The sequence below is a fragment of the Neomonachus schauinslandi genome, chromosome 4, assembly GCF_002201575.2.
Source record: "Neomonachus schauinslandi chromosome 4, ASM220157v2, whole genome shotgun sequence".
Taxonomy (NCBI): domain Eukaryota; kingdom Metazoa; phylum Chordata; class Mammalia; order Carnivora; family Phocidae; genus Neomonachus; species Neomonachus schauinslandi.
In genome coordinates, this window is record NC_058406.1 from 96,034,787 (window position 1) to 96,061,538 (window position 26,752).

The 26,752-nt window shown below is 51.1% G+C and overlaps 1 protein-coding gene across 3 annotated transcripts in view; it reads left to right on the forward strand.

The window, feature by feature from the left end:
* VANGL1 (VANGL planar cell polarity protein 1) overlaps positions 1-26,450 on the forward strand; it is a 38,255-nt gene extending 11,805 nt beyond the window's left edge. For 2 of the 3 annotated variants that reach the window (XM_021690110.1, XM_044914594.1), the window contains exons 4-7: positions 18,900-19,033; positions 20,987-21,119; positions 21,865-22,099; positions 25,944-26,450. In XM_021690110.1, coding sequence (XP_021545785.1) covers positions 18,900-19,033; positions 20,987-21,119; positions 21,865-22,099; positions 25,944-26,204 — 763 coding nt within the window. In that variant the 3' untranslated portion in view covers positions 26,205-26,450. Of the gene's footprint in view, positions 1-18,899; positions 19,038-20,986; positions 21,120-21,864; positions 22,100-25,943 lie in introns of all 3 variants that reach the window. The other variant, XM_044914593.1, reaches the window with a different exon arrangement.
* The last annotated feature ends 302 nt before the right edge of the window (positions 26,451-26,752 follow it).

A 26,752-nucleotide genomic window follows, 5' to 3' on the forward strand; every position in this document is an offset into this window, starting at 1 on the left:
GGTGGAGGGGGGTGCATTGTGATGGCTGCTGGCCTTGCCCCTGAAATTGGCCTGTGAACAGTGGACAAAGTGACCAGCCCCTCCAGTTTGCTCAAAATGCTACATCTGGTTTACATCCTGGTCCTGGTAGGATTGCTCATCCTTCCTTTTTTTTACCCGCTCTCAGAGGTGTCCTGGTTTAGGCGCTAAATTACGTGGCCACCCTGGTGACCCTCAGTAAAGAATCAAGTGCAGACTAGAGACCCCGAACTTTCGGAGAGTTGAGCGTTTTGGAAATGTATACATGTGATAAAGTTAGAAATATATCAAGATGTCATACTTTAAATCTGTGCATATCATCTGTTTTGTGGGTAACTAAAAAAGGGATAATCCTATTTTATTTATTTTTGTTTATCCTGAGGTAAGCACTTTGTATAGATTGTCACGTTTAGTCTTCACAGAACCGTTTGATTTAGGTAGTGTTCATCCCAATATTACAGAAGAGGAAATGGGGGATTAGGGGATTTAAACAATTTGTAGAAAATAACATGGCAGGCCTCGTTTAGGATTTACCCAGTTGTCACGAAGCTGGGCTCCAGTTAATGCCGCCATTATGACGGCATCTCTCTCTTTGTTTCTCTCGAGGGTTGGGTTTTTTGGTTTTGGTTTTTTGTTTTTTTTTTTTGGCCATTAATGTTATTTCCATTTTATTTTATTTGTTTGCTATTACAAGCACAACTGTTATGATCAGGATTGTTATTGTTCAGGATTCCTGGTGCACGTGGGCACGAGTTTCTCTAGATGGTCTTACTTTGTGTTTCCTGGACCCTTTTTCTGTCTGTTTTCTGCCACAAATTGAGGAGGGGGCCGAGGACAGGGGCTGGGTCTCACTTTCATTGGATCCCCAGTGCCTGGCCTGGAGCACGGCATACAGTTGGCACTCACGTGGTTACCGGTGAGTGGATCACCTGGGATGACTGGCTTTGGCATCTCGTTGGGCTCTCCTGCCTCCTCCAGCGATCTGCGCTGATGTGTGTACCCTGCTTGACACACGGTGAGCACTTAGTTAATTGTGGCCATTACGGCCAGTGATCGTGTAGCTGGCAAGACAGACAAGGGCACCCTATTGGGTATCAGAACAATGGGCTTTGTCATATTTTTGGCTGGGACACAGGAAGGTGGCCCGGCCCTGGTTTGGAGTTGGGTCGCACTGCCAAACCATCTTGGTGTTGGTACGCACCCTCTTTCATTCCTCTGGCTGAGCTTCTACCTCTGAGGACTGAGTGGTTTAGCACTGGAAGCGGCTGCCATCCTGCCTGGTCCTTGGAGGGAATCGGTGTCTGAGTCACATGCTCCACACAGCAGAATCCTATGTCTCCGAGTCCTTTGCAGATGCCTGTGGGGCTCTGAAGGCAAGGACATCCCTGCTGCTTATTTAGCTCTGCTTTCTTCACCCCCTCCCCGTTTTTGGTGGAGAATGACCAGCAGACGCGCATTAAAAATCTGCCACAGGGCGCCTGGGTGGCTCAGCCGGTTAAACATCTGCCTTCGGCTCAGGTTGTGATCCCGGGGTCCTGGGATCGAGCCCTGCATCGGGCTCCCTGCTCCCTCTTCCTGCCACTCCCCGTGCTTGTGCTCTCTCTCTCTCTCTCTGACAAATAAATAAAATCTTTTAAAAAAAATCTGCCACATGCAGAGCCCGGCATTGGGGGCACCCGAGACACAACGCTGGCTGCCTTCAGAGCTCTGTCTGGAACTCCTGGGACTCCCTGTCCCTTGGCGAGAGACCAGTGCCCTGCTGTGCTTGGACAGTTGCCCACACAGGCCTGGGTACGGGTGACAGGAGCACTGGAGGACGAGGCAGTGGCCGTGATAGAGCCAGCGGGAAGCGGCCTATCCCAGAACAGGACTGGTTTTGCTCAAGCTGAAGGCGGTGGAGAGAAATCTAGCTCTAGTTGCAGTAGAGACGAGTGATATTTGGGACTCTTAATGTCAGTGGCCAAGGCGTTGGCCTCCACCCTCATTGGCGCGAACCCCATCTATGGGGTGGAAAAGCGAAGGGCGTTGTCTGCCCTTGGGTCGTCCAGGTGGTGGGGCGGACTACCCCCCACCCCCACCCCCGCCACCCCACGGTTCCCACTTGGCCCCTCCCTCCAAGGCTGGATGGGAGCAGGGGTGGGGAGGGGACAAACCAGACAGCCCGGGCGCAGTACCCTGTGCTGTGTTCAGAAAACTGGCAGTAGCCTTGGCACCTCACCACACAGCTAGGCTGCTGGGGGAGGGGTGAGGGGAAGGCCTGGGGGGGAGGGCAGGGCCGACTGCTCCATATGGCCCACAACCTTGCTGCATACCTTTCATGCCTGTCCTTCCCCGTGACCAACAACTGCCCAGCTTGACTTGCTAACCCTGAAGCCACTAACCCCAGCTCCTGGGGAGACCCAAGGGTAGCACCTTTCTGGCAGCCCCGGGGAGGGGATGGGGAGAGCATGTCCAGGTGGTGCCCCGTATCTTCCTCTTGGCTTCTCTCGAGGACCCTTTGTTTTCCTCCTTTCTCTGCTCTCAGAAAGGCCCCCTTGGTTCCTCCCATGGAGGGAGACCCTGCTTATGGGGTGGAGAGATGGCCGGGGCAGGGGAGGCTCCTTTGCTCTCTAATAGAGCCCTTGGGCAGGGCTGGCTGCCCATAGGACAGCCAGGCCGTGTGAGCTGGAGCGGGCTTGGCATCTTCCCTGCTGGCACTGTGTGGGCTCAGTCCCCTGCCACTTCTGGGGCTAAATCTGCTCTAAACCCAGCGGTGGCTGCAAGAATCACAGGGCCAGAAATATAACTTCTAAACCCTTTTGTAGAGCGTGGAAACAGACAGGAGGGATGGGGGAATCCAAAGAGACAAAGAGCGAGTCTGGGGATCAGAATAGCAAGCCCTCCTCAGCTGACTGGCAGGCCGTTCCCATTTTCCTTTATGGAACGTCTTCCCTGTGGCACTGACCTGATGCGCTTAGTTGCGGAGTGATGGTGAGTGCTTTTTTGGGGGGTGTTCTCAAAGATGACCTTATGGAATCGACTGAGCTATTTTTGAAGGTTGTCAAAAGAATGCTTATTCTTTAGTTTCTTAAAGAAAAGATGCTTCTTGTTAGCTCTCATAAAAGGTACAGTGGTCCTGCTTGTTGGCAGGAATGGAGTTAGGGGCTTATTTGAAAACTTTGAGAAAAATAAAAGGTTATTGTGGTACAAAAAGTGAGATACTGTAAATAGATTAAGATACTTCCTAACCTTTCTGCCCAGTGCCTGGGGGATGACAGAGGGCTTTTCAGATGTCCGATGTCATTTACCCCTCCTGCCCTGTCAGGCCGGGGCAGGTGGTAGAGGGCGGCTGCCCTTTGCAGAGGAGAGCCCTAGCCGCAGGTTGGGGGACTGCGTGCTTCCTGGGGGTCGCACCCCTCCCCTGTGCCTCTGGATAGACGTGTTCATGTTCATATCACTGCTTCCAGAACACTTGAAAGAACTCATCAGCATGTTTGAGTTGCGTACCATGTGCCAGGCTGGGTGCTAGCTATTTTGTTAAATACATGATTCTGTTTAACTCCCAACTTCAGGGCTGGAAAGGAGAGAATGCAGAGGATTGTCAGAGATGGCTGGCTTGCACTGTGTAGCCATTCCTTAGCCTGTTGGTTTTTTTGCTCAGTCAGTTAGCAAGCAACACCCGGACCTTAAAACCACAGCAGTAGGGGGCGCCTGGGTGGCTCAGTCGGTTAAGCATCTGCTTTCGGCTCAGGTCATGATGCCGGGGTCCTGGGATCGAGCCCCAGGTTAGGCTCCCTGCTCAGCGGGGAGTCTGCTTCTCCCTCTCCCTCTGCCCGTCCGGCTTGTGCTCTCTGTCAAATAAATAAATAAAATCATAAAAAACACAGCAGTAGGTTTGAGCCTTTGGTCAAAACTTTTTAACTTTTCTGTATGTCTCATCATGTCTCCAAAGGACCTCTTTTAATTATTGTCATATAACCCCCCCCCCCCAAATGTAGTAGTGTAGGGCAACCTTTTATTTTTTTAGTGTTCTCACGGGCTGGTCTCAGCTGGGAGGCTCTTTTGCTGGTCTGACCAACATTTTCTGTGTGATTGCAGTCACGTGGTAAGGCTGCTGGGGCTGGGCTTCTTTCTCTCCCTCCCCAGAGAGCCCTTCAGGGGAGTAGTTTCTTCATTAGGGTAGGTAGACTTCTTCTCAGGGCTCCCAAGAACACAAAAGCCTTCTAAGGCCTGTGCCTGGAACTGGCCCAGCATGACTTCCACCAGAGCCCCAGCCCAGACGTACAGAAGAGAGCTGCACGAGGCAGGGAGCTGGGAGGGTGGGTTCACTGGGGTCCACGACCTAGCAGACTTCCGTGACCACCTCAGCTCTCATACCTGGAGTCTGCTGGTCCACCAGCGGGCTTTCACTGTTTGGGTTTCTAAGCATGCTTCATTCTTTGACACTGGGAGTATCTTATAAATTGGGGCTGACCCTGCACCTTTTCGTCAGAGGTCTGGCTGCTGACCACAGAACCACCTGTGCGTTAGAAGAAATGATTCTTGGATTGCTTTTCAAACAGTGCAAGTTTATGATCATGGATCATAACTGTTGTGGTCTCCCCCCCAACCAATTCGTAGGTGGAAATGAGAAACATGTCGTTGGATAATGGTGAAAAGATGATCCTTGTTATAAAATGGCAAGGAACTTGGCTGATCTGTGCTCCTGTTCTAGTGTTCTGTGGCAGGTAGAACTTGTGAGTGAGGGATGGAATTGGATACTTGGCTGAGGTATTTATTTTTATTCGTATTTTTTTAGAGAGAGAGAGCACGTGCATGTGCATGGGGGTGGGGGGTGGAGGCAGAGGGAGAGAGAATCTTAAACAGGCTCCATATCCGGCATGAGCCAATCACAGGGCTCAGTCCCACAACCCTGAGATCATGACCTGAGCCGAAATCAAGAACTGGACGCTTAACCGACTGAGCCACCCAGGCGCCGCATAGCTGAGGAATTTCTGAGCAAAGCATTGAAAATGCACCCATTGGGTGCATCCAATACCCAAAAGATGCAGCTTGGGTCCTCCATAACTGCTTCTATAAAATGTGAGAGGAGGGAGATGGATTGCAGAAGGAATGGTTAAGCGAAAGGGAATCCATACTTGAAGATTTGGAAAATTCTCAGCCTATCCATATTGCAAACAATGACTAAGTGTGTACTGAAGAGAACACCAAGGGTGTGGTCACACATCTGTTTGATTTTTTTTAAGTTTATTTATGTATGTATGGATTTATTTTTAAAGATTTTATTTATCTGACAGAGAGAGAGACAGTGAGAGCAGGAACACAAGCAGGGGGAGCGGGAGAGGGAGAAGCAGGCTTCCCGCGGAGCAGGGAGCCCAACGCGGGGCTCGATCCCAGGACCCCGGGGTCATGACCTGGGCTGAAGGCAGACACCCAACGACTGAGCCACCCAGGCGCCCCTGTATTTATTTATTTATTTAAGTAATCCCCACACCCATCGTGGGGCTCGAACTCAGAACCCCGAGATCAAAAGTCACACACTCCACCGCCTGAGCCAGCCAGGCGCCAGCTGTTTGATTTAATCAGGATTTAATCAGCCATTCTAGCAGAAGCCAAGAATAAAGATGGGAAGATGAGACAGGACCAGTACAATACCCCTTTCACTTGGGACTAAGGGAAACAGGGAGGGGGGGATGGAAGGAAGGCTGTGAACACACGTTATCCCTCAAGCAAAGGGAAGAGTGACCCCAACGGTGACCCAGAGATCATTAGGCCACCCCTCCCACCACAGGCCCAGGGGCCAGGTTGCTTCCTCACTGGCTTCAGAGGATGGGCCCCCCAGCTTGGTTTCGGTGGGCCAGGCGGCCACTGCCGAGAGCTGCCTGGACAGGGCCACCCCCAAAGCCCCGAGGACACAGCATCGAACCAAAGAGGATTATCCTGAAGAGCAAGATCTTAAGATCTAATGGGATTGGCCTTGTTAGGTTTTGGACTCGTTTGGGACCCATCACCCCTTTCCTTCTAGTTTCTCCCTTTTGGAATGGGAATGCCTATCATATGCCTGTCTCATGATTATATTGGAAGCACGTAAGTTGTCTGGTAACACAGGTTCACAGCTGGAGAGGGATCTTACCTCAGTCTTGATCTTACCTTGAGTCTTGGCACTTAGATGAGACTTTGCACTTAGAGCTGGTGCTGGAATGAATCAAGACCTTCAGGGCTATTGGGATGGAATGGGTCTATTTTGCACGGGAGAAAGACATGAATTTTAGGGGTCAGGGATGGAATGTTACGGACTGAATTGTGGTCACCCAAAATCCATAGGTTGAAGCTCTAAACCCCATGTGGCTGTCTTTGGAGATGGGGTATCCGAGGAAGTAATTAAGGTTCAGTGAGGTCCTAGATCTGATAAAATCCATGTCCTTCTGAGAAGAGACACCAGAGAGCTTGCACACATTCTGTCTCTCCCCCTGTGCCTATGGACCGAGGAAAGGCCATGTGTGGATATCATGAGAAGGTCGTCATCTGCAAGCCAGCAACAGGGCTCTCACCAGAGAATCAGCCAAACCTTGATCTTGGACTTCTAGGCTTCAGGACTGGAAGAAAATAAGTTTCTGTTGTTTCAGCCACTCAGTCTATGGTATTTTGTTATGGCAGCCCAAGCTAAGGCAGGAACAGTACACACTGGTGACTCTTGACCCCAGAGCCCCGGGAAACCATGGGATCAGTGAGCGCAGTGCAACCCTGATGAAACAGAGCTCATATTATGCCCTCTCCAGCTCACGCCTGCGTCCTCCCAGCTTGAGTGGGAGCCTGGCTTCTCTCAAATGCACTTCGGTTTTCTAGGTAGAAGTGAAAAAGGGAGCGTCTCCTGGAGAGACTAAGGTTACTCCAGTAATTTCAGGATAGATCCAGCTCCCCTTGAAATCTTATGTCTGTGATTCTGGGTCAAGTGATATCCAAGCCAGTGGTGACACCACCGATCAGATTGGACTGTTGCGCTGGGCTGTGGTCCCTCCCTTCCACGTTCAAGGCTAGCACGGACGGTTTGGGGAGGACCCAGCGCCATCGGCTGTGAAGTTGGGGAGTGTTTTTAGATGACCACCAGAGGTTTGGGTTCGTGTCACTATGATAATCATGGTTTCATACACAATTTCATTTTTAGATACGCGTGTTTTGTTTAACTGCTTTTCAGTAAAGACATTTGCCAGTCTTCACTCCCAGCCCCTCAAAAAGCAAAGGCTAAAAACGAGAAAGCGCTGAAGGGTAGAGAGGAAAGGTTTCGTCTGCTCGGATTTGCTTTGCTGTGGGAGAACCTCGAGGGCGGGCACAGAGCTGCCGTTTGTGGTTTGGCCGCGTGGTGCTGTTCAAAGTGGCCGTAATGAGAGCAGAAGGTGCAGGACACTGCAGCCTGTGTTTGCACAGCTGTCTCCTGGCAGCCACCGCGGCTGGGAAGGCTTCCCTCACACGGCGTCTGCCCCTAAGCCTTGCTCCAAGGCGGAGAGGAGCCACCCCTCACAGAGCACAGCCACTGACAGCCAGAGAGCTTGTGGATGCGGAGCTGGTTTAGATGGCCTTCCCGTGGGGCCACGGGTGGCTGGGGGCGGGGGTGGATCCTGCACCCTGGATGGTGTGCCGTTCCTTGTCCTGCAGGACTCACACTGAGGACAGGGCCTGGCATTCTGCGTGTCTCCCTGCGGATGGATGGGTGTGATCTGATGTAGTGTGTAAGCTGTGCTGATCCTCAAGCCTGCAGACGGATGGGGGTCTGCTGTCCCTGTCCTGCAAAGCCACTGCCCAGCTCCGCTCTGTGCCCCTTCTGGCTCAGTCCCGGCCAACAGAGATCCCACTGGCCAGGCTGGCTGCCCTCAGACTCCGAACTCTCCATGCTGTGCTCCTGTGGTTCCTCCCAAGACCAGAGGTACTGCTGGTGAGAAGTGTGAGGCCGGATGAGAGAATGCCAGTCAAGCATTCCAGGGGGGTCTGGAGGTACCTTAGTTCCTATCTCAATCTCGGTCTCAGCCCTAAGCAGGCGGTTGTCTTTGATGTTTATCTGGTGTGATTCAGCACAGTCATTGGAAGCGTCGAGAAAGCTGCGTTTCCATCCCGGGCAGGGCAGGTGCGGCCTGAGCTGGACGGTGTAGGGAGGTGGCCGCATGGCGGCGTCTGGGCCCTGGCCCAGAAGAGAGGCTGCGGGCGCTCCAGGCCGGCTGTGGCGATAGCCAAACCTGTCGCTTACAGGGAAGCATATCTCACACGTCTGCCAGCAGCCCTCTGCTGTGGGAAAGGCCGTCAGGTGGACAGCCGCCCATGGCGGGATCACCTGCTCAGAAGGAGGCTGCCTCAGGGTCGTCCCCACACTCAGAACCGCCTGGTGGACAGTGGATAGCGGCGTTTCGGCCAAAAAGGATGACATGTGGGACAACTCTCTGTTGTTTAGTCCCTGAGACCGGAAGAACCAGGCCGGTGCATGTAGTCGTTAGCTTCTTCTCAGCCTAGAGACTCCCCGGGTGAGACAGAGCATGGGGGCTCCTCTGGACATGTTCTCTGTGTGGTCTGACTGACATTAGAGGGCATTTTCCAGCGTTATCCTTCCCTGGGGACAGTAAAGTGCATAGGGAGGTGCTCCAGTGCTCCCCCTGGGCTGCACTTTCGAGGCCAGTCCACACTGACCAGCCCTTGTTGATTCTACCTCCTTTGAGCTGTGAGGGTCGATATTCCCAGCTTCTAGTCTCTCTGCTGGTGGGGATACCATGCAGGGCTTGTCTGTAGCCCCATATTTGGTGCCTGGGCCAGGGACACGTCGCAGCCTGTGAGTATTGGTTCAGAGAAGTAGGTCACGCTGCAGCTTCCATGGAGCTGGGGAGCCCGCAGGCCGGGGCCCCCCTGGGAATCCATGCGGCCTAGAGAAGGGCCTCTGCAGGCCTCCCCAGCAGGACAGGGCCCCAGCTGTGTGTGTCCTCTGTTGGGGTGGACAGTCTGCCTCACGTCCCAAGATCTCGAGCAGCAATGTGTGTCCCTCCTGGCCTGCTGTGACAGAGTCCCCGAAAATCCAGCCTCCCCCAACCCCAGATCTTTCTGCCGTCTAATCCAGATCTGTCAGTAAACACAAGCCATTCCTCAATTTTGCCCCTCCCTGTCCTCAAGTTCCAAGGTGATCATTGCCTGTTATCTGTGTGGGACTCATGGAAGCCACATCCCCAAAGGCAGTTGCAAGAGAAACATTTTAATTAAAAGGCAGGAGGGCCTGGAGATACAAACACTTGTGTGCCGGGCTCCCGGTGGAGGTGGCAGCCGGCGTCCGGGGGCGAATTATACTCGCGTCTCCCGGACTCACATGAACGTTGCTGCAAATTGTCCTGACTCCTGGTCACCCCGAAGTCACTTGATCTCTCCATCCAGGGGACAGTGAAGCCTACACATCCAGGTTGCAGTCTTGCTGACTCTTCCAGGGAGAGGTCAGTCCGATAAAACCGGGTCCATCAGCCGGCTCGCCCTCACTGGGAGTTTTCACAAAAAGCTGAACCATTTCAGTTTTCTCAAAGACCCTGGCTTCAGGCCTAAAATGCAGTCACTGGAGCAGGCACGCCTTGAAGAGTGCGAGGGAGGGAGGCCTTGGCACCCAGGCAACCATTACCGTTGGCATCCTTTGGGTCTTCATGGCCCGCCCTCCCTCCTCACCCGCTCACCTCTGCCACCCTCTCAGCCTCCCTCCCCTTTACCTGCTTCCATCCCTCTTGCCCTAAATACACGTGTGTTCGTTTCCTAAAGCTGCTGTAGCATCGGACCACAGACTGGGTGGCTTGAAACGGTTCTCTCAGGTGCCTGGGTGGCTCAGTCGTTAAGGGTCTGCCTTTGGCTCAGGTCATGTTCCCAGGGTCCCGGGATCGAGCCCCGCATCGGGCTCCTTGCTCAGTGGCAAGTCGGCTTCTCCCTCTGCCCCTCCTCCCACCCGCTCTCTTAATCTCTCTCTCTCAAATAAATAAATAAAATATTAAAAAAACACAAACACAGCGTTCTCTCTCAGTTTTGGAAACTAGGAGTCTAAGATCTAGGTAGTGGCAGGGCCATGCGCGCTCTGGAGGGTCTAGGGAAGAATCCTCCCTTGTCCTCCCGGCTTCTGGTGGTTGCCGGCCATCCTCGGCGCTCCTTGGTTTGTGGCCACATCACCGCGATCTCTGCTCTGTCGCCACATGGCGTTCTCCGCCTGTGTCTCCTTTTCTTAATAGGCACCAGCATGACCTTAACTTCGCGTAATCACATCTGCGGAGATGCCATTCTGCAGTTGTGGGTATGCGTGTGGATTTGGGGAGACGCTCTTCACCCCACTACAGCAGGTTCTCACAGCTGTTCTGTGACTCAGCAGTGCGGCCCTGTCGCTCTTTCCGAAGGTGTTGAGGAGGATTGTTTCACACCAGCCTGCTTCTGCCCACCCTGCTTCCTCTGCCTGGAAGTGGTTTGTATTACAGCCCGTGTCCACGTGGTGTGGCCATCATTCATCGTTTAAGACTTAACTCGAAAAGTCAGCTTCGCCTCCTCAGCAGATCTTCCCCTGAAGCCCCCACCCCTACCCCGGTCACGTGTTCTGTCCCAGCCCGGGGCTCACCACACCAACGGGACCTTAAGCCTCTCGAGGTTCTGTTCACATCTGTATCCGAGTCCTGGGGATTTAGCGGGTGCTCTTAATTCATACTGGCCTGTAAATGGCGTTGGAGAGACGGGTTGTTAAGATTTTTGGGTGTCAGCATCCTTCGGTGGCTCACGGGATAATGAGTATTTGTCCTGAAAGAAGGCCTTTGCAGATTTTACTGTGACTAGAACTGTCTCTTCGGTGCTTTCCCATCAGCACACACCGAGGTGATCAGAATCATGGTCACTGGCATTTACAGGGGGCGTTAACATGTATGAGATGCTTCCACGTTTTTCACGCATGAAGAAAGCTGTTTTTTGTTGGCAGAGCTAAAGAGGGCACGTGCATATTTGAAAAGACGTGGCTACAACCTGAATGAGGCTTCCCCTCCCTGCCCTGTCAGGGAGGGCCTTTCTCACTGCCCTGGGAGACAGTACAGGCTGTAAGGTGTGAGGGTCTCAGACTGCCTGAGCTCTGAAGCCTGAATATTTCTGGTTTTAGTAGCATGCTTGTTTTTTTTTTTTTTTTAATTTTACTTATTTATTTGAGAGAGAGAGAATAGGGAGAGGAGCAGAGGGACAGGGACAAACACTCTTGTGCTGAGCTCGGAGCCTGACACGGGGCTCGATCTCACGACCCTGAGATCATGACCTGAGCCGAAATCAAGACTTGGATGCTTAGCCCACTGAGCCACCCAGGCGCCCCTCAGTAGCATGTATTAATTGCAGAGGCCACAGCCAAATCCAGGGAAAAGTGAATGAAATAGGCAACTCTTTATGTGGGGGTGCATGTGTGTGCATGTAGGCATGTATGTGTATGCACACACGTACACATGCTTTCCTAGGCCTCAGTGCCCTTATTTGCACAGTAAGAGAGTTAAAAGGCGGGGAGGTTTATGGCCACAGTTGTTTCCTTCAAGTATTGGATGAGCTTTCACAAGAAAGGAGGGGTTTGGGTCCAGAAGGAAGCAGTGGGTGGACCCCTGGGCAGAACTTAGAGAAAGGTCATTTCAAGGCCAAGCGAGAGTGAATTTTCACGGAGAGGTCGGTTGCTGTCTGGGGTGTTATAAAGAGAACTGGTATGTGATTTGGGAGTTTGGCCTAGCTGAACTCTGGTTTCTTTGCCTCTTGTGTCTCTGCTGGAGTAAGCACTACGGTTCTTTTCGTTCTGTGAAGAGGAAATTTTGTGATTCAGTGTAAGCAGAGTTGAGGTCATGCTTTTCTGCCCAGAGACTGTATGAATAATCTAGCCAGCAGCCAGCAGCCAGCCTCCTCCCTTGCTGCCAGACGCTCGTGCTCCTTAGTAATATGACAGCCCCGTGTCATAAACGCGTCCCCTGCCATAATTTCGTTTGCTCTTCTGGACATCCGCATGCAGCAGTAGGTACTCTCTGTCCATCACGGACCAAGAAACAGGCCCAGAGAGGGCAGTGACTTCTACAGGGCTACACAGGAGCAGGAACAGATCTGCGATCTAGGCCTTCTGACTCTGAGCCTGGTCCTTTTTTACCAGGCCTGGTTTTTGGGAGGCTGAGATTGGCAGGAAACACTGCATAAAAACAGAGTGGCATCACTATAGGGTCTAAGTCACTAAGAAAGCAGTGCGGAGGGGATCTGCCCTGGCTCATTTCCTGTGGCAGTGCCCTCAGGGTGGGCACGGGGTGGGGAGGACAGAGCAGGGGCACTTGGGGACAGAAGGGCCTCCCCAGCATACACCGTAAGCTCATGGTGCTGCCGTATGCAAGCCATTTGCTTTGGGCCAGGTACTTGGGAATACAGTATCTCATTTCATCTTTAATACATACTTTTAAAACACTCCCTCCTTGGGAGCAAGAAAGTAGAGGGTGGACTCCCAAGTCTCCAGTATTTTTCCCAACCTCAATGCCAACTGACTTTGAAGTCTCGGAAAGTCATAGAATTTGGATTTGCCCCCATCGATGTTTCAGCTCAGGAGTTCATTGCCACAGGTGATACCAGGCTCCAACCAGCACCTGACATATTTGGATCTCGCCGTCTGTCCGTGGAATTTCTGACCAGCTAACCACACCAGCCTCAGTCATTTCGTTGACCTTTCAGTAATATATACTATAGAGTTGAGTATTTTGGAGCCCACTTAGGTTTATAGCAGGGCTTTCTGTATTGTTCTTCCCATCCTACGGACAAAGAATCAGAGGTTTAGAGAACTGAATTAATTTGTTCAAGGTCAAAGAATAAATGATAGAGCCAAGAGTCATGCTGTCTGGGGCCAAAGCGTGGTGCCGTTTGCTTTGCTCTGTGCATACTTTCTCCCACCACAGATATGCACAGGACAGCAGGAAGCGTGGATGTGGAGAACATCCATTCGGTTTTGGTTTTCAGAATTCATCTTTCAGAAACATGTCTTTCGGGTTTTTATGAACTCAAATGTGAACTCTGTTTGGAGGTGCTTCTCTTGGCTGTAGCACGAGCACAAGCCCCTCACCTCCGTGGCCATGGTGGTTATGGGACAGTTGTCAACAACACTGGAAATGTTTTCGTGGTTGATAAGACGTGAGAGGCCACAACCCTTCTCATTCCACTGTCTTTGTCCTGAAAAGAGAATAGGCCAGTCAGGCAGCGTGGTCGGCCGTGAGTTTCACATTGAAAAGTGGCTGTTCAGACACATGAAAAAGTGCTCAACATCGCTCGGCATCAGGGAAATCCAAATCAAAACCTCAGTGAGATACCACCTCACACCAGTCAGAGTGGCTAAAATTAACAAGTCAGGAAACGACAGATGTTGGCAGGGACGCGGAGAAAGGGGGGAACCCTCCTACACTGTTGGTGGGAATGCGAGCTGGTGCAGCCACTCTGGAAAGCAGTATGGAGGTTCCTCAAGAAGTTGAAAATAGAGCTACCCTAAGACCCAGCAATTGCACTACTGGGTATTTACCCCAAAGACACAGATGTAGGGATCCGAGGGGGTAAGTGCACCCCAATGTTTGTAGCAGCAATGTCCACAATAGCCAAACTATGGAAAGAGCCTAGATGTCCATCGACAGATGAATGGATAAAGAAGATGTGGTATGTATATATATACACACACAATGGAATATTATGCAGCCATCAAAAAACCCCACAAAATCTTGCCATTTGCAACGATGCGGATGAACTTGAGGGTATTATGCTAAGCAAAATAAGTCAATCAGAGAAGGACAATTATCATAGGATCTCACTGATATGTGGAATTTGAGAAACAAGGCAGAGGATCATAGGGGAAGGGAGGGAAAACTGAAACAAGACGAAACCAGAGAGGGAGACAAACCATAAGAGGCTCTTAATCTCAGGAAACAAACTGAGGGTTGCTGGGATGGGAGAGATGGGGTGGCTGGGTGATGGACTTTGGGGAGGGTATGTGCTATGGTGGGCGTTGTGAATTGTGTAAGACTGATGAATCACAGACCTGTACCCCTGAAACAAATAACACATTATATGTTAATTTTAAAAAAAGACAAATAACAAAACATAAAAAGAAGAAAAGCGGCTGTTGAATTTCCTCACATGTGTGCTGATCCGTGGCTGGCCTGTCTTGTCTATGAGTTCAAGTTGGGATCAGCCTTGGCCAGGCGGAGCTGAGGGGCTTGCTTTCGCACGGGCAGTAACATCGGCTTCTTCTGACCCTAAATATTGCCTCATCCATGTTGCCTTTCATGTGCGTATCTGGGAGTCCTGTCTGCGCCAAGTTCTGTTACAGCCCCACGTATCACCATGCTGTTTTCCACAACTCTGTGTGATCTGTGAAGGGGTATTTCCCTGTATGGTGAGATGGGGCGGGGGAGGGGTATCCTGAAACGCAGTATTAATTGAGCCTGGCGTTCTCTATCTTGGGAGAGTGCTCCTTGCCGTGAGTTTTTGGTGGGGCCACGTCTATAATCTTTACATCAGGGTCCACCTGCCTTAATATGGGGTTTCCGTCTAGGGATTGTTTAGTCAGATTACTATTTCTCAGAATAGGATGGTGATAAGAGAGATGGCAGGTTTCTCACCAGCTTGATTTTTCTTGCCTCCCTCCTTCCTCAGAGGTGATCTGGTCTGGAGACTGGGACTAGTTGAAGGATTTGCTTTTCCCCATCCCTGTGGCCCTTTTTGCCTTGGAAACTCCATGGCTTTAGGAAATGCATGCTTAGGACTGATCCTACACCCGTTGGAATTCTAGGGTTTCCTACATGAGCAAGTTGAGCCAATGAGTATTATGTACTCAGGGGAAGTCACAGGAGGTGTCCCTTGTGCACAGGGGACTTTCATGGCCTTGCCTTACAGGGAGAATAGCATGCTTGAAGACCTCACAAGTCCCGTGTGGGGGGCTGTTGATGCTGTGCATTTAGGTGCAGATGAGTGGGGGCCAGAGAGTTAGAAAAGGCTTCCTAAAAGAAATTGGGCCTGCTTTGGCCTTGGAAGACAGCACGTTTGGAAGGTGGCAAATAACAGAGGCAGGAAGATACTGAACCCTGACATTGGCTGAGGAGAAGGGTGCTTTTGCATCCTGGCATTGTGGGCCATGGCTGAAGCCGATTCTGGGTGCCCAGCGGGATGTCCCCTCAGTGGGTGCTGAATTGCTCTTTCCCTGGAGAGCCAAATAATGTATTAGTAGCATGTTACTTTGAACCTACAGTCAGGATCCAGAACAGAAATGTAAAGACTTTAGGCTTTGGATTGACATAGACCTCAGACTCCCATGCCACAGTGGGTGTCACCTAGCTGGAGCAGAGCTCCTCACTTGAGTCCCTCGAAGCTCTTTTCCCTGTTTATACCCAGGCTGAGGGTGTCTGAGAACAGAGGCAGGTAGGTCAACAGCCCCTGGGAAGGACTCTGATGGCCATAGTCAGGGGGAATGCGGAAAGGATGTGGAGAAACAGCCGAGTGCTCCGACTGCCCTGCCGCACAGGACAGGTGGCCCTTGTCTCCCGTGGGGACTGACCTCTTCACTGGGCCGCCTGCGTGGTACAGCTCAGAATTAATGCGGGAGACGTGTCCTGAGTCCCTGACAAGGCTTCAGTCATGTATAGCTTACTCTCTTTAAAAACGTGAAAAAAGGCATATTGGGTTTTAATCCAAATTTCACAACCCTTTTTTTTTTTCCAAGCTGGGTACTTCAGTTATGCGTAGTTTTCTGTTGCGTGGGGAGCTTCTCGTGGACTGTGGGTGTTGCTCAGACGGTTTTCCGTAGGTGAGGGCGTGCAGCCCTCTTAGAGGCATTTCTAAAAACTTCCCAGGAGAGTCCCTCAGCTCCTGCGTTAGTCTGTCAGCCAGAGGGGGCCGGGGGGTGCTGGCCAGGCGACCATGGCTGCTTCTGGGAAGTTCCTGTGCCCCTGGGGAGAGGACAGTGCTGGAGGAAGCGAGCACTGCCTGGCTTTTCCCCCTTGTTCAGTTCCCCTGAACGAAGGCTCTCGAAGGCTGTGAGACACACACACGTAGCATCGGCAGCCCCTGCCCCATCTTCCCTGCCCCATCCCTGAGCACTCCCTGGGGCCACCGGGGCTTTGGCACGGGCGGGCTTTGAGGGGGGCCGCGGACTTGCCCCAGTGTGGAGAGCGTCTGCCGGCGGCCTGTGCTGGAAGGGGGCTGGGTGTGGGGTGTGCACCCGGCAAGGAAAGCCTGCCAGAGCTGGGCATGGGCAGACACCCCATGTCCGGGCAGCACAGTGCATTGTCTGTGGTTTTGGGGTGGAGAGGTTGGGAAATAGGGCCACCGGGCTCCCATTCAGCTCTCCCTCACCCGCCTAGCAGGCCCTGGCTGAGCTAGTGGGATCCCCTGGGCTCCTCCTTGCGGCCTGGCTGAACGGAAGAGCCAGACCCAGCAACCACAAGAGGGTTTGCTTTGAAGACGGGCCTGAGAATAACCTGTGGGGTGCCTTTTAATTTTTAAATTTTGATCCTGGAAATCATTCTCTGCTGGAATCCAGGAGCCGAGAGATGTTTTCATGTCCATATGGGAGCGTGGGAGGAAATATTTGCACCCCAGCATGTCTGTTGTGCATGAACTGGGACATTTCAGTGTGGAGGGGCGTCTTATCTCACCAGGCCCAGAGCCTCCAGAGAGGCACGGGGCAGGAGGTGTGATGGGTGCTTATGAGGGCAAGTTTTTGTGTGTGCGCACACGTGTCATCAGGCCCTGGAGAGTCTCTGGATAGAAGGGGGCGGTGGAGAAGTGCTTGCCCCACTTTGGAAAATACCAGAATCAGAGGTCAAGGAGGAGACTGCTGATTGGAAGCCACTGGGCAGACTTGCCCGGAAGCGAAGGCTCTCGAAGGCTGTGAGACGCACACACTCCCCGGGGCCACCGGGGCTTTGGCATGGGCGGGCTTCGAGGGGGGGCCGCGGACTTGCCCCAGTGTGGAGAGCGTCTGCCTGCAGCCAAGGGGACTTCGGCACAAAGACGTATGCCACAAAACGTCAACTCAGGGACCACTTCCCTTGCTCGGGGGGCTGCTCTTGCACTCACCCGAATCTGGGCATTCTGAAGCTCTTCTGTATGCTTCCCCAGCCAACATGTATTCCAGTTAGCTGCGGTGGAGCTTAGGGTTTCTGTCTGCCTGGCTCAGGAGCAGCTCCTTGCATCGTATCCTTGTACTCCCAGGGCTGGGCGGATGGGGGCGCTCCAGTGTGGGAGTGATGACAAGTGAGTAACTGAATGACGAGGGCTTTCAAAATGTGGGTTTGCTCTTAGGACTCTTCTACTTCCATCATACAGGATTAGTCTTGCCAGATTCCCCCCGCCTCCTGGGAGTGTACGTATCGAGGTTGATACTCAGCAGCAACTGAGCGCAGATCATGGATCGAGGCGCTGTTGGGATATAAGTGAGAAGGCTGGGCCACGACTCTGCTCTCAAGGAGGTTAGCTGATTGACTTCTAGATCGTTTTTAGACTTCGTGCTAAACAAGGGGAGCTGAGCAGTGGGTTGACAGAGTGTCCCACTGATAAGTTAGAGGCTGTGTTGTCTTGGTGTGAAGTGAGCGTCCCTGAGCCACGTGGAGAGTTACGGTGGTCATCCAGGCACAGAGGGCAGCCCTGTCCCGGCGCCCAGACTGTTGTAAGTAATCCTTGTCACTGCACCCACTTAGCAGGGGCTGGGAAGGAAAATATAAAGGGCAAGATAAAAAGAAATTTGTGGGGCCGGTGTCGGTACGTACACTGTCCCATAGCGGCCACACATCGCAGGGAAAGAGCACAGGTTGGAGGCTTGTAACTCCAGACTGGAGTTCTCCTGTGTGGTAGATGCGTGCCGTGTGCCGGTCAGAGATTGTCGAACCTCGGTTGTCTTACCTTGAATGATTGTGGAAGTCAGACAAGATGGTACATGAAAAACCCATGCTGTATTAGTACACGTTTCTCTTTGAAGCGGTGAGTGGCCTGCATCCATGACCAAGGGCAAGTTCTTCTGCCACCAGTCGGGGAGTATGGGCGCCCTCCCGCCCCACCCTCCCCCTTGGTGGTGTTACCTCTTCTCTGTTCCTCTGCTGCTGTCCGAGGGGCCAGACAGGTGACAGAGTAGAGGTTGCAAGACATTAGAGCAGAGAGAGTCCCCTCTGTACACCCCTGTTGTCCAAGAGACAGAAGGCCTCGCAGACCAATAAAGGCCAAAGTCTCAGCTGAGGGCTCGGAAAGGGGTGTTGCTTCCTCTGAAAGAGGGAGCTCCAGCTGGCTTGGGACCGAGAGGACAGACCCCAGAGGAGGGATCAGGATTCACCAATGTCTGCAGCCAGCATCTTTCACGTGCCCTCTGTCCTGTGTGGTTGGTTGTAGCTCGTTTTGATCCATGGAGAACCCAAATCCCAGCCTTCCCTACAGCAGGGGCCGTGAGGCCTACGGAGAGACCCTGCGCTGGGACCTGAGAACCTGAATCTACACTTTGTTCTTTCGCCCATTAGCCCTGCCACCGTCTCGAAGTCTCTCGACCGTTCGGGGATCCTCAGTGTCCTCTTCTGTAAACTGGGGAAAATAGGAAAGTTCTGTGCAGCCTGAACAAATCTGAGTTACAACTGATTCCTTTCTCAGCTATTGGCTAGATGGGGTGGGATTCATGGCGCAGCCTGGGAGAAGGCCAAGAAGCCACTCGACGACTGAACTCAGTCTCACCTTTAAATTCTCATCCTGCTCTGACAAATGGTGTGGTAAAATCCAGGGGCCCGCCATGATGGGAGGTTACCCGTGGTGCTCTGCTGTTCTACCTGACTCCAAAAGAGGATTTTTTTGGTCACTTGGGACCTGGTTCTTCAGTGAAAAAGCATTGCATTAATTTTGCCTTCTCTTCTCAGTATCCAGCGAGCAGCATTGGTGGTTCTGGAAAATTACTATAAAGATTTCACCATCTATAACCCCAATCTCCTAACAGCCTCCAAATTCCGAGCAGCCAAGCACATGGCCGGGCTGAAAGTCTACAATGTAGATGGTACGTGCCTTGAAGTGGTGTCTCTGGTTGGTGGGTGTGGGGGGCACATGTCGGGGCAACTCTTTAGCTTAAACTTTATGGTCCATTTGGTTCTTCTTCCCCTCAGTGTCCATCTTTTTTTTTTTTTTTTTAAAGATTTTATTTATTTATTTGAGAGAGAGAATGAGAGAGAGAGAGCACATGAGAGGGGGGAGGGTCAGAGGGAGAAGCAGACCCCCTGCCGAGCAGGGAGCCCGATGCGGGACTCGATCCCGGGACTCCAGGATCATGACCTGAGCCGAAGGCAGTCGCTCAACCAACTGAGCCACCCAGGCACCCCTCTCAGTGTCCATCTTTATCGTACATTCTCAATTCAGAACTCTTCTCTTCTCTTCTCTTCTCTCTTCTCTTCCTTTTTCTTTCTTTTCTTTTTTTTTTTTTAAGATTTTATTTATTTATTTGACAGAGAGAGAGAGACACAGCAAGAGAGGGAAAACAAGCAGGGGGAGGGGGAGAGGGAGAAGCAGGCTTCCGGCCGAGCAGGGAGCCCGATGTGGGGCTCAATCCCAGGACCCTGGGATCATGACCTGAGCCGAAGGCAGACGCTTAACGACTGAGCCACCCAGGCGCCCCTTTCTTTTTCTTTTCTTTTCTTTTCTTTCTTTCTTTCTTTTCTTTTTCTTTCTTTTTCTTTCTTTCAGCAAACATACTTTCAGAAGAATGTTGATTTACAGTCTACACATGTGGGAGGTTCATTTATTTTGGGATTTTCTGATTGAAAACAATAGTGATGTGTGTTTCCTGCCTCCTGCTGGGAACATCTATGGAAAGCTGCTTTTCAAATTTTGGATAAGTTACTCAAAGGCCCAGCTCCCCAGATCCATGAAGTCAGTAACTCTCAGTAGTTCAGGCATCTGGTGAGATACTTAAAGAGATTTCTCAATCCTGGCTAGGACCTGGGGCTGAGTGGGTGGCAGGAGGCCAGAGGCCAGGCTGAGGACATCAGAGCTGTGTTTCAGGCTATCAGATAGTTAAGTGCAAGGAACAAGACACAGTGTCATTTCTTGCTGGATGCCTTGGGTCAGGGCAAGAGCTTTGTAGACCCTCGAAGAGGATCATATTGTTAGCAAGTCAAGTGATTTATGGATGGTGTCAATTTTTCATGGCCATATCCTCCCCATTTTGGCGGGGGCAGATGGGGGTGCACTTTATGAGATGTGTGCTCAGTTGGGATTCCCAGAGGATTGGTAAATTTCACCTGTGATCTGAAAACTTACTGAAAATTCCCACTAGCGAAACCAAGTCATTAACTAAGTAGTTGATACAGAAGAAAGCATGTGATCTACCTTGTCCTTCTGAAAAGTTAAGGCAATCTGTGGTCAGGGGAACAGTGGGGAGTTCTAAGTCTGCATTTCACAAACGGGCCATATTGCAAGTCCTCAAATACTTTTTTTTTTTTAATTAAGCGTTGTGACTACTGTGACATTCCAGCATGGCTTGTCGTCCTGTGCATAATCAGTGTCTCCTTATCCCTTGACTTTCTTTTTTCTCTGTCCTTGTTCTCCCCATCCCTCTCATTCTCTCTCATTGTCTTGTTGCTGAAGTGTGATGCTCCAGCTACCCTTATGGCCAAACTGAAACTTGATGTAACAGATGGTGAGTAACATCTTCAGCATTCTCTTGTGTGTTATTTTTGGCCAATATTTTCATTGTCCGGCATTCTTCATCTCCTCCTGCGTTCTTTTTCCATTTGCACCGATCAGATTGGGTTTGGGGGAGATTTCCTTCCTCTCATGAGCATAGCGAATGTGAGGCAGGAGTGCTCTTCACCCTTCTGGAAGTTTCTTTTGAGATTGGTGGATATGCTTCTCGGGGTGGGTGGACGGTATCGACAGACCGTGGTACTCGTTTCCCGCTCTGTTTTGCAGGCCCATGGCATTAAAACTGTTCTTCCTCCACTGTCCTTCCCCGAAGGCCCCAGTAACAATGCCACTGGTCAGTCCCGGGCCATGATCGCTGCAGCTGCTCGGCGCAGAGACTCAAGCCACAACGAGTTGTATTATGAAGAGGCAGAGCACGAGCGGCGGGTGAAGAAGCGAAGAGCGAGGTCTGTTGCCCGACCCCCCGCCCCCCCAGCCCTGACACTTAACACCCTGTCATAGCGGACTTTTTACTTTTTTTATTTTTTTTTTAACCGCTAGAATGAAATCTGAGTGTATAAACGTGAGCCGCTCAAGCCTCAAGCCGCTCCGTTGTTTCTCATGCACCAGCGTGACCAGGAAGGCTTATTAAAGCGCAGATCTGAGGTTCTGGGCCCCACCTGCAAAAGTGACTTACTCACCTTTCTGTGGGGCTGGAGTTGGGCCTCAGAATTTGCATGTCTTCCAAATTCCCAGTTGATGCTGAAGCTGTTGGCCCCCGGCCCACGCTGGATTGAGGGGGATGCAGCTCTGCTTCTGTAGCACCAGCCCCCTCTCAGTGCGTGCAGAGCCTTTTGTGGCCAGATTTTGAGGAATCTTCGAGCTCTTTTCATCTAAGCCTTCGTTGTAGAGATGAAAGGATTGAAGTGAGTCCGCCAAGCTCCTTAGTGGCAGAATTGAGAACAGAGGTCAATCTCCTAGTCCCAGGGCTCCTTCCCCCTCACCCCTGTAGCCCTCCTGCCTTCCTTTCTCCCTCCACCCCCCCCCCCCCAGCCATCTGGAGTGACCACTACGGAGGTGAGCCTTGGGTGAGCTGGCGGCAGGCTGGGACACAGAGGCGGGCAGGAGGCCTCCCAGGCCCTGAATGACCACGCTGTTGTCCAGCCTGGCAGCAGCCATCATCCTGATGACCGTCTCGTTGCCCGCCCCCAGGCTGGTGGTTGCGGTGGAGGAGGCCTTCATCCACATCCAGCGCCTCCAGGCCGAAGAGCAGCAGAAAGCTCCAGGGGAAGTGATGGACCCGCGGGAGGCGGCGCAGGCCATCTTCCCCTCCATGGCCCGGGCTCTGCAGAAGTACCTGCGCACCACGCGGCAGCAGCACCACCACAGCATGGAGAGCATCCTGCAGCACCTGGCCTTCTGTATCACCAACAGCATGACCCCCAAGGTGCGACCGGCCACCGAGTCGGCAGGTCCTGTTGGCGGCTGTGCCCGGGAGCGATGGACTCAGAGGCTCTCTAAAGCCCCGACTCATGAGAATTACCAGTTCCCACTTACTTTACATGATTTTGGTGCGGTGGTTTTTTGAAATTGCCTTTTGAGAGCCTCTAGCTTCAAGCAGAGGAAAGACTTTCACAGTAGAGGTGGCAGTTAGGGCCGCTCTGTGGGCTCTGGAGCCGAGCTGATGCTTTCCAGCCTGGCTCCTCCCGCAACGAGCTGGTCACCTCGGGCAGATCGCTTAATGGCTCTGTGCCTCACTTTCCTACTCTGTAAATGGGGGCTCGTTGTAATACCTACCTCATTGGGTTGTGGTAGGAACTAAAAGGGTTCATGCGAAGTGCTTAAAACAGTGCCTGCCGTATGGTAAATGTCTGAATAAATGGCTGTTCTTAGTGGCAGAAAGGATACCATCACCCCGTTAGGCATTTTGGACATCATGGGGTTAGTTTTACTTGAGTGGTCTCTTGAATTACAGTATGAGCACACTTTAGGGAGATTGCCGGAAACAGCCATGTAGCTAAGAGAGGGGTGGGGCCGAGGAAGCAGAGTAGAGTAAGGGTTAGTAAATGACCTGCCATCAGACAGAGGGGGGCTTCAGATCCTGGCTCCACCAATTGATTGGGTTGTGACTTTGTAGAGGTCACTCTATATTTGTTTCCTCTTTTATAAAATGGGGATAATAGTAGCATCTCCCTGATAGGGTTGTTGTGTGAAAATTATATTCAATATGGCGACATGACATGTCGATCACATGGTAGAGAGTAAACGAGCTTGGCGTGGAGTGCACATGGAGTGCTTTTGGTATAAGGACCCATATTCATGTGTGGCCCCATACATGTACAGCATATGGTTGCATTGTCACCAGGAACAACCCTTAGGAAATACTCAGTTGGAATCCGTAAAGGTTTCCATATGCTTCGGCTCACTAATCCCTCTTCTAGAATCAGATACATGCACAAGTAATAACGAAGGTGATTTTTGCAAAGTAATCTGGGATAACTCCAAACTGGACATAACTTAAAAACAGAACAGTGGCTTATAAATTATGGTGTATCACCTATGAAAACTAGAAGAATCTTCGTTAGAATATTAAGTTACAAAAAACAGAATGCAAAAAAGTATGGAGAGCGTGTTGCCAATGAGTACAGTATACGTGTGCGAAGTGGTAGCTCGTACCACATAGAACAGAAGCCATTGTTTTCCTTTTCTCAAGATCTTTTAGTTTCCTGGTTGCTTTCATTTTCATTTAAAAAAATGTATACTTTTCTGAATTAAAAGTAATCGATACTTTTTCTTTGTATAGAAATCCAGGCACTAAAGAAAAATATAATGGGGGCCCCTGGGTGGCGCAGTCGGTTAAGCGTCCTTCTCTTGCTTTCGGCTCAGGTCGTGTTCTCAGGGTCATGGGATCGAGCCCCGTGTCAGGCTCCACGCTCAGCACAGAGTCTGCTTGGGATTCTCTCTCTCCCTCTCCCCTTCTCCCCCATGCTCACACATGTGCTCGCTCTCTCAAGTAAATAAATGAATCAATCTTTAAACAAAAGAAAAGGAAAAGGAAAATATGTGCAAAGGGAAGTTTCCATTCTCCTCCCCTAAACAGTTCTTGGTGATGAGTTGGTGTGTATGCTTTCAGACGTGTGTGTGTGTGTGTGTTTAAAGCAGAAGTGGAAAAAAAGCAAACCACAAATGGGAGTTCATACCACACACACAACTTGGAAACTTGCTTTCTTCACTTATAACTATCTCTGCACGGTTTTTCCCTGTCAGTACTTCCAGATCTCTGTCATACAGATCTAATCCATTCTCTTTAATAGCTGCATCTCATCCCGATGAATACCATGATTTGTGTAACGGATGCTTACGACGCACATTTGGATTAACATCTTTCAGTAGTGTAAACCAGGACTTGGCTGTTTTTGTTAATCAAGTTTTATTGGAACACAGCCACACCCTTTTATTTCTGTATCATCTATGGCTGCTTTCTCTCTACACAGGCTGAATTGAGCAGTCATGACAGAGTGTGGCTTGTGAAGCTGAAAATATTTATGTTAGAGAAAAGTTTGCCAACCCCTGGTCTAAACAGTGTTGCAGCGAGTATGTTTTTCACATACATCTTTGTGCATCTGTGCAAGTATTTCCAAAGGAGAAATTTCTGGTAGAGGAACAGCTAGATCAAAGGTATAGAGACTGCCAGATTGTCCTTCCAAGGGATGTTACTCTTTTAAACACTTCTGCCTCTGGGATATGATTCTGTTTATTTCCCCCACACACTTGATGTATTGGGTGTTACCATTCTTTTTACTCATTGCCCACATAAGAGGCAAAAAAAAAATTTTTTGTTATTTGAATTCATGTTTCATGAATTACTAATGTGGTAGAGCATCTTTTTGTTATGTTAATTTTCTATTAATATCTATTATCCTATAAATTATCTTATTAATTTCAGTTTTCTCATTGCTGAGTTGTTTCTTTTTCTTATGATTCACAAGAGCTATTTTTGTATTAGAAGTGTGTTTAGGCATGGCTCTGCTTTCTGCCTTAAGATCTTTTTGTTTCCTGGTTGCTTTCATTTTCGTTTAAAAAAATGTATATATGCTTACAGATCAGATCAGAAATCACGTAGTTGGCGGCAGCAGTGAGGTGTGGATGGAAGGGGAAAGTTCGTAGAAACTGGCCTTGACCTGTGTCTAGGACCAGAGTGACAGATCCCAGTATATCCTGTCTGAATCACTGGCTCCCTCTTTCTTCCCTTTTCTTGTAGCTAAATCAGCGTATTTATTGATTTAATGCACACTCCATTGAGCTCCTATTATGTCCAGGCACATTGGAAATTCAGATTTAAAAAATAGTTCCTGCCCTCCAGGGGGGGTAAATTCCAGTGCGGGGGGACAGACACGCATGTCCACATGATCATTAGGAAAGTAGAGGTCACCCGGGAGTCAGGCCAGTGATTATAAGCACTCGGAGGAGGGTGTGTTAATCTGCCCAGAGGCTCAGGGGTGGTCTGAGGAGAATTGAAGGCCCAGGAGGAATAATGCATGTGGATGCCGTGAGTGGGTGGGGGGTCCAAGACCTCCCACAAGCTAAGCACCGCAGGAGCAGGGGACTTGTGAGAGGGACGGGGATGTGGGCTCTGGCATCCCTCGGACCTGCCCTGTGCCCACTTGATCCCACAGGAAATCACCATTGCCCACACTCGTTGGGCTTACCTCGTGCCATTAGATGGTTAGAGACAGCCGTGTCATCCTCGCCTCGGCCCTGTGAGGAGCTGTTACTGTCCTCATTTACAGACCGGACAAATGACTTGTCCAAAGCCACACAGCCCGTGAGTGGCGGAGCATGCATTTTCGTGCGTGCGTGCAAGTATATCCTTTCACTTGTTCAGCTTCCGGTTCCCAGTGCCTCTCTGTGCCCGGCCCTTGCCCTGAGAAGCTTTCGGTGCGGGAGCAAGCAGACCTAGCACAGGTACAAGCGGTGACATGTGTCGTGGGGCCATGCCCTGGCTGGGCTGGTGCCTCGGCAATGGCCTCCGGGCAGACGGAGATGCCGGGCACCCCACCTGCCCGCCTCTGGTTGGAAGTTGGCAGAGGGGAGTGAGAAAGTCCAAGGAGGCATCCCTCCCCAACAAGGACTCTGTTGGGAGGGCCTGATGGGAATACGGCCTGATTCGCTGGGCTCTGTCTTGGTTCGTTGGGAAACATTTTCATCCGTATAAGATGGGTGTGCCCCTGACATCACTGCCCTTGGCACAGGGTATTTCTTCTCTGACGGCCTTTGTCCTCCTTTTTCAGGCCTTTCTAGAACGTTACCTCAGCGCGGGCCCTACCCTGCAGTATGACAAGGAGCGCTGGCTCTCTACGCAGTGGAGACTGGTTAGCGATGAGGCTGTGACTAACGGATTGCGGGATGGAATCGTTTTCGTCCTGAAATGCTTGGACTTCAGCCTCGTGGTCAATGTGAAGAAAATTCCATTCATCATCCTCTCGGAAGAGTTCATAGACCCCAAATCTCACAAATTTGTCCTTCGCCTACAGTCTGAGACATCGGTTTAAAAGTTTTATATTTGTGCTTTATTACAAAAAAAAAAAAAAAGAATATATAGAGAGAGATATATATATGTATACCAGAGGGGCATCTTTTTTTATTATTATTCTTCATTGCTGACTGAAACTGGCAGATGATAGACCAGTATCCTTCGACCATCCGCACTTTACTTGGAAGGAAGCAGGGGATTGTCCACCCTGGCAAAAAGCGACTGATGACATCTGACTTTTGTGGATGGGACTTCTCACGAAGCCGTTCCCTGGCGTTTCTGTGACAGCTGTAAACCAAAGTAGAGCAGGTGGCTCTCGGGAGCCTCGCCTTACGGCAGCTAGTCCCCGCCTTTCGTCCGGGGCCACGCCCTCCTGTTGCTTCCGGCCCGCCCCCTCGTCGACCTCCAGGGGGACACGCCTTCCTCTGTTGCGGGGAACCGGACACGGCATGTCCACATAGGTGCTTGTGTCCGTGCACGTCCAGTACCACATCACCCACGGGAGCCGTGGGCCCTTCCGGAAATGGCTGCCTTCATCTTTGTTCTTTGTTGCCTTAGGTTCTGCTG